The sequence below is a fragment of the Seriola aureovittata genome, chromosome 5 (genome assembly GCF_021018895.1).
Source record: "Seriola aureovittata isolate HTS-2021-v1 ecotype China chromosome 5, ASM2101889v1, whole genome shotgun sequence".
NCBI classification, from domain to species: Eukaryota; Metazoa; Chordata; class Actinopteri; order Carangiformes; family Carangidae; genus Seriola; species Seriola aureovittata.
Window position 1 is genome coordinate 29,796,709 of NC_079368.1, and position 10,647 is coordinate 29,807,355.

General features: G+C 41.9%; 1 protein-coding gene across 2 annotated transcripts in view; it reads left to right on the forward strand.

The window, feature by feature from the left end:
• The first annotated feature begins 1,681 nt into the window (after nt 1–1,681).
• The window catches only part of adam9 (ADAM metallopeptidase domain 9), a 26,604-nt gene continuing 17,638 nt past the window's right edge, over nt 1,682–10,647 (forward strand). Inside the window, exons 1-3 of one of the 2 annotated variants that reach the window (XM_056375681.1) lie at nt 1,682–2,194; nt 8,493–8,593; nt 10,561–10,619. In XM_056375681.1, the coding sequence (XP_056231656.1) occupies nt 2,125–2,194; nt 8,493–8,593; nt 10,561–10,619 (230 nt within the window). In that variant the 5' untranslated portion in view covers nt 1,682–2,124. The remainder of the gene's footprint in view (nt 2,195–8,492; nt 8,594–10,560; nt 10,620–10,647) is intronic. The other variant, XM_056375680.1, reaches the window with a different exon arrangement.

The following is a 10,647-nucleotide window of genomic DNA, read 5'->3' on the forward strand; positions in this document are numbered from 1 at the left end:
GCAAGTGACAGTTTTCATCATTTGTTTTCATTATTTTTTTGGTCTTATATTAATAATAATTGTGAGAAAAAACAGGACAGTTAAAGACATCACCTCGGTGTTGGCTAAATGATTATTTAAATAGTAGAGTGAAATGTTAATTGTAGCTCTAATTTGAGTGTAAATAAAATCTTTTTTTGTCTTCTAAACTGCGCTGTTTTAGGTGTTGCTGCTAATTAATCAATAACCAATCAATTAATTTGATTTCTTAGAATCCAGTCTTCCTGGAAATATCATTCACTCTGAATATCTGAAATTGACAAAAAAAATATTTAAGTGAAATAAACTCATATTTCCAGACTGTTGAGTTTACCAGAGACACCTGAACGCATCACTATCTTCTTCATTGGTGTTAAATTTCAGACAGACAATCGGGGATCACGTTACAAACTCGAGTCTCTCCCATTGGCTGAGAGCCGGACGCTTTAAAGGTGTGTTTGAACGAGGCACCCGGACGTCCCGGCGGTGTTTCAGTGAAGGTCGAACTTTGAGCGGGACGGTTTCACCTTTACCATCAACTTGTAATAAACTTATCGTGAAGACAGGGGGCGCTCGGTTTGCTTCACGGCACAGTCCGATATGTGGTGTCTGGGCAGCTGAAGCCCCCCCCCCCCCCCCGGTGGATATTAGTTTGGTCACGTGAACAGAAACAGAACCTAGTTTGACTTCAAAATAAAAGCTTTACAGTGATCGCAGCAACGTGGGAAGAAGCCACGACATTGTTTGACAGTTTTTGGCACAAATGGATGCACTTTGTTTTGTTTAAGTTCTTGTTTTCAAGAAAATGTAACGTTTTTGTGCAAAACAATTTTTTTTAACCCTACACAAACAAAATATTTAAAGTTAATGGCTTATAAATAATATGTGAATTGAATAAGACATGATTTTCCAATATATTGTTCATTATATTTCATGACCTGAACAAATATTTGCCATTGGCATGTACGATACATAACATTGATAGTAATATAGTGTGATATTCAGCAACATACAATTACAAAACATTTAACTTTCTTTAGTGTACAACTTGGAACATTTTAGAATTTAGACATCCAATAGTTTAATGACATACAGTATTTTTTTTTTAATATATTTTTTACTTCCTGTTGTTTTATCCTGGTGTGTTTAAAGCAATAATAGAATCTCATTGTACAATTACCACATTGTAAAAATACTGTTTTGCAAGTAAAACAGTGAAAATATTACCACGGTATAAAGGTAAAATATAATCAGGGGGAAAACAGGACGCAATGCAGAAAAATGGACCCTTGACTGACCGCAATTTTATTATATCAATATATTATTATTATTCCTATTGTTCATACATTCATTCCAAAGCAGGATTTTATTGTTGTAGTGGTAATCAAAAAGTTGCCAATTGACTTTTTATGAGTTTACTTATCATTTCGGCTCTACTTGTATTTACTGTTGGGTGGTTCAATTTATAACAAAGCATCATATTGTATAAACTCTTCATTCATGTTGCAAGAAAATAAGTAAATTTTAATCCTGAAAAAATGTCCCTTTTTGTATTTCACTGGGTGTTTTTATAACTTTCATTTTACTCCAGGCTCCAGTATTGGTGCTTCTGGCAGAATGTGCCTGAGGCGGTCGGACTCTTATTTTGAAGTTGTGCAGAAGAAGCAGGGAGCGTTTCCGCTGACTGGACGCTGGATTAGATGGTGGAGTTGAGGAGCAGAGGAGTACTCCGCTGCCCGGGGAGAGGACAGTCCACAGGGACAGAGGAAACGGTTTGTTTCAGCCACAGTTTGTGTTTTAACTCACACAGATAACGAGTCAAACTGCGGCGGGAAACGTCGGAGCTGCGGCGGGTCGCTCACGGTGGATCAGCAGCCGGGACGGACGGGAATGGCTCGGCCGAGGAAGAAACCCGCCGCTGGGTGTTTAGCATGAGGCTCTGCGGGGGCAGAGGGCTGGAAGACAACAACAACAACAACAACAACAACAACAACTATAACTACAACAACTACAGGAATACAAACTACAGCAACAAGAGGAGGACAGTGTGTGAGAGAGCTGCCGCCCGGTGACATTTATTTTCCATAGAAGAAGAAGGAGAGGAAGATGGGAGGAAGAGTGGAGCTGCTGGAGGTCTGCTGTCTGCTGCTGCTGAGCGGACACTCACTCTGCAGAGGTGAGGGGGGGGGGGTCAGGACAGAGCTGTGTGTAAATAAGCAGCGAAGAAGAAGTGTGTGTGTGTGTGTGTGTGTGTGTGTGTGTGTACAATACTACACACTGTACTGTGTTCTGTAGTATTGTACCGTATTACTCTGTACATAACAATACATAAAGTACTGTGATAAACTACACTGTAGTACTACTCTCTACTAACCACACTCTACTGCACAGTACTACATAATGTACTCTACTACACTGTACTACCTTGTAGGGTACTGTACAGTACTACTACCACTCTACTACTTTGTAATAGTACTTGTATTGTACAGTATTGCATTATGTACATTATGTACAACATACTGTTCTAGGTACTAGATAATATATGACAACACTGAACTACACTGCACTGCACAGTACTGCACAGTACTATAATATATAAATAGTAATACTACCACACTGTGCTGTGTTGTACTGTACAGAAACAGTATATACAGCAGCGTAGACTTTTCTCTACACGGGCAATATGAAAATAAAAAAGGAGGTGGTTGGTACATGTGCAGCATAAGAATAAAATAGAATAAAAAATAAAAATAGAAATAAAAAAAAAGAAAAACTGAAACTTCTAATAAAAATGAAAACAAGATTTACAAACCATCTCCAATCAGGATTTTTTTTTGTAAGCACTCTTCTCTTTACACTGTGCCTACAAATAATGATCAATAACATTATTCACATTATATTATTGTTGTATATTATTATTCCCTCCCCTGCCCCACACTGCCCCCCCCTCAGCTGTAGGATCATTGTGGAGGGAGAAGCTTGTGCTGCTGTGAGAAAATATAAGAAACACCCGTCCACACCTAAATGACACGTATTATTTTATTATGAAAGGTCTCAGGTGAGATGATGAAATCACACAGGTGAGTTTTGTGCTTTAGATTCAAATGTAAAATCAGTTTTTCTTCAGTCTTGAAAAAGTCAAATTTATTTCTAATTTTATTGCAGCCCAAGTTTTGTTTGGCTGCACTATAACATTAGTCAGGTGTTCCTAATAAACTGGAAGCTACGTGCAGGGGCAGAATAATAATAGCAATAATAATAATAATAATACATTTTATTTATTGCTGCCTTTAAGGACACTTCACAACACAGTGAAAACGAGGCATTGTGTGAGGAAAACGCTGCTTCAACAGAACAGGGACGTTTGTGTTTTGAGGTTTGTGACAGTTTCCTGCTGTAAACCTGTTTTTATTAGCGGATCGTTAAAGATGAAACATCCGACGTGAACGAGCCTCCGTGCGCTTCAGGCTTCTGTTCGACCAGAGTGGAAATCACAACTGACTCAGGATCAGATATTGATTTGTTGGTTTGTTTCTTCGTGGACTGTTGAGCCACCAGCTCTCCTCTCGGTGTGTGTGTGTGTGTGTGTGTGTGTGTGTGTGTGTGTGTGTGTGTGTGTGTGTGTGTGTGTGTGTGTGTGTGTGTGTCACTCAGGCAGGTTGAGTTTTAAGCAGCTTAGCGTCATCGGCCACAGCGTTCACAGCCGAGTCGCTCAGGAACTAAACCCTGTTTAACACTTAGAATGTAACAGAGTGTGTGTGTGTGTGTGTGTGTGTGTGTGTGTGTGTGTGTGTGTGTGTGTGTGTTGTGTATTTGCTGTGTGTGAGAGTGTGTGTTGGCTGTGAGCTGACAGAAACAGAAACAGACTCTCAAACAGAGAGTCTGAATAAATCTGAGTGATTACATTTACAGGAACCAGCAGCAGCAACACACACACACACACACACACACACACACACACACACACACACACACACACACACACACACAGCAGTCCTCCCTGTTTCCCTGAATGATGACTCACTCTGTTTTTTTCCCTCTGAACTGAACATGAACAAACTGAGTCACACATTCACATTCAGCTTCGTGTACAGAGACGTTCTCTGGTGAAGGATCACTCCGCTGTTTTTCTACATTTCTCTTATTGTCTATCTCGTGCACAGATCTCGTGCACGGATCCAACCCAGCTGTGTGGAAGCTCGTTTCTATTCAATCCTGTTTTTATTTGTATTTTCAATTCATGCAAAAAAGCAAACCTGCGTGGAAACTCAGCTGGCCTGAGTCCGTTTTTACAACCGACCATCTGAGAATCTCTGACGCCGTCTTTCACCTGAACGCAGCGTCGGTCCTGATGATAAGAAACATTGTTGAGTTTGTTATGTGGAGTTTGATTTCTCCTCCTGCTCATCCAGGCTGTTATTGTTCACACACATCATCACAGACCTGCTGAAGGCGCCAAATCTGCCTCTGACCCGAGAGCATCTCCGGTTCCAAACCGCCTGAGAGGTCAGAGGTCAGGTGTGGTTTAGTTAGTTTCTGATTGGCCGCATGTCAGGTGTAAGAAAGAGGTCAGGTGTGGCTTCTGATTGGCCGATGCGAGATCAGGTCAGATTCCTGAGGTTCAGAACATCTTAACCCACTTGGCTGATCCAGATCCAGATCTGCTCCTGATCTCTGCGACGTTTCTTTTGTTTGTTTTGAGGATAAAGAGAAAAAAAAACAGATTCTTCAACTTCCTGTTGAGAGTTTGTCTGAGTTCACTTCAGGGTCTGTGACGGTGTCTGAACTTTTTCATGTGAGGTTTGAATGTTTCTTAGTTTTCTTTGAGATTTCTGTAGATTTTCTACATTCAGGATTTAAATTTGATTTGTTTAGGTTTCGTAAAAGTTTCACTTGAAGTTTTTCCTCCACGTTTCCATTAAAACATTTCCAGAATTTCTTTTAGCAGTCTGTTTGAATTTGAATAGATTTCTGTTTTTTTCTGGCTTTTTTTGTAAGTTTCTCTAGATTTTCTAATATTTCTGTGGCTTTTCTTTAGGATTTCTCTAAACCTTCTTTAAATTCTCTGCATTCTTCAGGATTTATCAACATTTTTTTCATCATTTCAAAAACAAAGTAAAAGTCACAGCCGACAGCAGCACAAACTCTGAAGTAAGACTAAACTAAAATGATGTTCTCTGTTTTTCTTCAACACTTTCTCTTGATTTCATTTTTAGATTTTCCCCACATTTTCCTAAAAATCTAGATTTTTCTTAGCTTTAGTTTCATCTGGGGGTTTTCTTTAAGGTTCCTCTTTAGGATGTTTTTTACACTTTCTTCACTTGTCTAGATTTTCTTTAGAGTCTTTTGCAGGTTTTGTTCTGATTTCTCTCGATGTTCTTGAAGACTCCTGAAGCTTCTGTTCGACGTCTGTCTGGTTTGTTAGAAGAAGAGAAAGTGAACAGATGAAGCCAGATTAAATTAGATTAGACAAATCTGCAGTTGATGTGCGGGGTTAACTGGGTCGTCAGCCGACCTGCAGAGAGCTTTTTACCTGACACGGGTCCAGACCGGTGGATGTTTGTCTGATCTGGATTTACTCTGGACTCCTTAAATCCAGCATCAGTCGGTCGTCAGTGTTTGAACCGAGGTCTTTTTTTCAACCTTTTTATTCCTCCGTGCTGGCGGCCATTTTGTTTTCAGGTTGTCCGTCCGTCACATTCTCGTGGTCACAATATCTCTTGACGGAACTGCTTCAAATTTGACTCAAGGATGAACTGAATACATTTTGATGGTTAAAGGTCAAAGGTCAGAAAACACTTTTCAGCCATAACTCTAGACTTTACAGCAATTATGACAAAGTTTCACACAAATATTTAATATTTCCTCTGACTCTGGATGAACAGGATGTGACCTGGAACTAGTCTGAGTGGAGGAGGGATACGACCACGATGGGGCCGTCGTGTTCACCCAGTCTGACAGAGCTGAGGCTGCAGGTCTTGTTGCTGCTCTGAGGTTTAGACGAGTGGTGTGAAGCCTCAGACTGAGGAGCTGAGAGCTGAGTAAGAAGAAGGACGAAGGAGTTTGAGACAGGATGTGATTCAGTGGGTGGAAGGTTACTTGACGGCGTGACGGTCGGCAGCAGAGGAAGAGTCTGTCAGCGACGTCCTCGGACCAACCAGAGAGAGAACTTCCTCTTCAAGGGGGAGAGGGAGGAGAAATCAGAAATGAATTCAGAATAGTTTGTTTGTGAATCAGATGTTTTAAAATATAAAATTGAAGTGAAACACAACAGGACAAGAAGTTAGTCAAGTGACATCAAATGCTCTGTGCTGAAAACACTGCAGTCTGTGAACGCCTCCTAATACAAACAGTTTGCACCAATTCATTTTGAAAGACCGACGGCCAATGAGAAAACTCCAACTAAATCACATGGCATTCGACTGAGCAATGGTGGAACTGTGATCAGTCAGTCAGTCACAGACGCTCGCAACTATTCTCAAATGTTAAACAGTTAAAGGACAGTTAAACATGCAGTGTGTTGTACCAGTGTCATTTACATTATTATAAATATTATTATTATAAATGATATTCATGTACATTTGCAGTTATAAAACAGATGATATAAAGGTCGAAGGACTGTCCTCTGGATTTGAACATTATCCAAGAGAAACAAATTAAATAAAGAAATAAAAAAATAAGTGAACAAATGATTAAATAATTACACTAAATCACAAAACTCACAAAAAATAAATGTGTAAGTGCAAAATAATAAGATAAATGAAAGATCATGGGAAGGAAAAAAAACAGGTACTTGAACTTTCTGTTCAGAAAACATTTGTGTTTTTATTGTTGGGATTATTTCAATTTACCCTGAAGCTAATCTCAGAATCAGTAATACAGCACAAAAAGTTGAACTGTCCCTTTAAATATGACTTAAATGTGAAGTCTTTGTCCTCAGAGATCAGCAGGCAGCGTTTCTGACCTGGAAACTGACAGACACACACACACACACACACACACACACACACACACACAATCATAAATGCCTCATTCATTCCATGAAAGGAGGCAAACAAACAGCTGCTAAACCGGCAGTAATATGAACACAAAGACTTTATGTAACAGACAGACAGAGGTCACAGAGGTCACAGAGGTCACAGAGGTCGTGTCTGTTGTTGTTCCTCATGTTTGAGTCAAAGATGTTAAAAGGCTGCTCTACACGCTGAATCTAAACGTCTCACAGCGAGACTCTGCTCCGACCCAAACCGACCAATCAGAACACGACGCCGTCGAACAGACATGAAACACATATTTTTAGATTCAGTGTGAGTTGCGCTTCCTGAGGAGATCGTTATCTCTGAAGTCCGTCATGAGTGAACACCCAGAAAATCCACTGAGAGAAACCAGAGGAAACAGAGTCTGCAGAACGTCATTCTTCTTCCTCGTGTGGTGAAGGCTCCCTCAGAGTCACGGGGATCCAGACACGTCTGTGGCGGCGGCAGCTGAGCTCAGGGTTCAGAGTTCAGGGTTTAAAGAGTGTAACGTGGATTTGCTGAACTGAGCTGTGGTCAGAGGCGTCGTGTTTCCTGTGGACACGATATCTCAGGAAAAAAGTTTTTTAAATTTGGCACAAACTTTTATTTGGACTCAACAATCAACTAAATAGAATTTGGGAGTCAGAGGTCAGAGGTCGCGGTCCAGGTGACCTTGACCTTCAACACATTTTTGGCCATATCTCAAGAATTCACTCACAACTTATGACACAATTTAACACAAATGTCTTTAAGGATTAAAAAAAAAAGTGATGAAATTTTATAATCCAAACAGGTCAAAGGTCAACTTCACTGTGACATCAGGTGATTCTAGTTGAGGTTTTAAAGCTCTGTGTTTCTTCTTCTTCTGTGTTTTATTTGAAGTGTTGATCCATCAGAAGATATAAAAACCATCTCAGTGTAGTTTTACATCTCCTCTCTCAGGCTTCTCTCTGCAGCTCTAGTAACAACAGGTCAGTGAGCCAATCAGAAGAGAGGAGGCTCTGAGCTTCTCTCCTGATTGGCTGACTGTTTTCTGAGTGATCCAATAAAAATAAAGCAGATTTCAGGTAAAAACACTCAGAGAAACCAAATCCTGCAAGGTTTGGATGGTGGGTCCAGGTGGGCGGGGCTTGGTGACTGCTTTGTTGTGACATCACAAAGTTCCAGAAGTCCTGACGGCTGGTTTTAAGGCTCAGTTTCTGAATACAGGCTGTGTGCATTTCTCTGTGGACGGAGCTCTGAAATGTGTTGTGAAACAGAATGCGGCACAATAATCGTTTTATCTGGATTCACTTGTTTTCATAATCGACAGAAGTCAAAACCGTAATCAAAAATGAAATTAGATTAATCGCCCAGCTCAAACTGAGGACACGCCCCTCCCCAGTGAAGACTAGAACAGACTGATTTAAAATGAAGCTGACAGCCGCTCAGACACTGACCCGCTGTTTCCCTCCGCAGACTCTCAGCAGACTGAACACCTCTCCTCCTATCAGCTGACGGTCCCTCGAGCCGTGGGGGGCAGGCTGAGGCGGGACCTGGACGGTCGACTGCCCAATCAGGTAATGAGCCTTTCCCTCTGTTTGTTTTACTTCCTGGTGTCTTTTATTCTCTTGCTGCCATGGTAACCTCCGACCTCAGGAAATACAGACTCAGCAGCACGGGGTCAGCTGATTGGTCAGGTCTACTTCCTGTCCGCGTGCTGAGTCAGCAGCAGATTGTTGCTGTGCACAGTGACTCTGAAACACACAGTCACGTTACTCTGAGCTGGATCAGCTGCTGCATTGATTGATTCCTAATTAAAAAGTGACATGAAGCAAATCCTGGTCACTAAGAGTCGGACAGCTGGACATTCAATTCAATTCAGTGTGTGTGTGTGTGAGTGTGTGTGTGTGTGTGTGTGTGTGTGTGTGTGTGTGTGTGTGTGTGTGTGTGTGTGTGTGTGTGTGTGTGTGTGTGCGCGCTGTCATCTTCTTTCCCACCCTACATGCTGGAACCTGTTCAACTTGTATTTGTCACACACACACTGGTGAAATGTGAGATCGCTTGCAGCGAGTGACGCCATATAAAAGTGTGATTTAAGTGTGTGTGTGTGTGTGTGTGTGTGTGTGTGTGTGTGTGTGTGTGTGTGTGTGTGTGTGTGTGTGTGTGTGTGTGTGTGTGTGTGCGCCTGCAGCCATGTTTTCTCTCCTGCTCTCAGATGATTTTTATTCTCTGCAGACAACAAACTGGAGAGTCCTCATTTGTTAGTAGTTTTGGCGCACGCCCGCACTCACACGCGTACACACACAAACGTACACACACACGTACACACACACACGTACACACACACGTACACACACACACGTACACACACACGTACACACACACGTACGTACACACACACACACACACACACACTGTATTTGAACATTTCCACTCAACTCAACAGCTCTAGTTTAATAAACTTGTTTTCTCAGTTTAGCTTAGCTTAGCTTAGCTTAGCATAAAGACTGGAAGCAGGAGGAAACAGCTAGCCTGGCTCTGTCCAAAGGGAACAGCTACGTAGCAGCTCCTCTGATGTTTGTTTAATCCACGAATGATGAGACTGAATCATGAAATCTGATTGGCTGTCAGCCTGCAGGTCGTGAACACACTGTCACTTATTGTCCTTCATTTCATCCTTTCAATTTTCTCTCTCATGGAAAACCTCGTTAATAAACCTCGTCCCTCCCCCGCTCCTCTGTTGACCTCTGACCCCCGCTGTGTTAGAGGACAGACGAGCTGCTGTTGGCAGCTGGACGATGTAGTCCACCGCTGACTTCCTGTCCTAACTCACCTCAGACACACACACACACACACACACACACAGCCAGGTGGCATGTGTTCATCTCTGCAGTAATCCCATACCTGCTGGTAGCTGCAGCTCTCTCTCTCTCACACACACACACACACACACTCAGAGGCAATGTCTGCCAGGTGAGTCAGAGGCTCAGGTGACCTTGGACTTCAGTTTTCAGAGTGACTGACTGCCCTGTTATTTTTACAGTCTGTGATCAGCTGTGATCAATATTCTGGTGATCAGCTGTGATCAATATAAAGTGATGCGAACATGATCTCACACCTGTCAGACACCTGACCAATCACCTCTCTGACAGCAGCTGTCAATCATCTGATGTTGGCGTCCGTGGGCGGAGTCATATCAGAGTAGATGTGTGAAATCACTTCCTGTTCACCTGTGTTCCACCACACCTGGTATCACAGGAAACGGAGAATATTGATCACATCACTTAGTTGATTAACAGATAAAACAGCTGGTTTGATAATTGATTAATTGATTAATTGAGTAACTGCTCGAGTTTCTTGCAGATGAGGAGACATTTGAAGGCGGCTGCTGATAAAAATAATCATCAGCTGCAGCCATTTTTAAAATCACGTGGTTTTTAATGAGCATGTAAGTGTGTGTGTGTGTGTGTGTGTGTGTGTGTGTGTGTGTGCTTGCTTCATTGTTAAAGCAGTAACCTGTCTCTCTGTGGCTCCGCCTCCTCAGGTGTCTTATGTCATCACAGTGGAGGGAAACGATCATATGGTCCATCTGGAGAGGAACGAGTAAGTCTGTTCACACACACACACACAC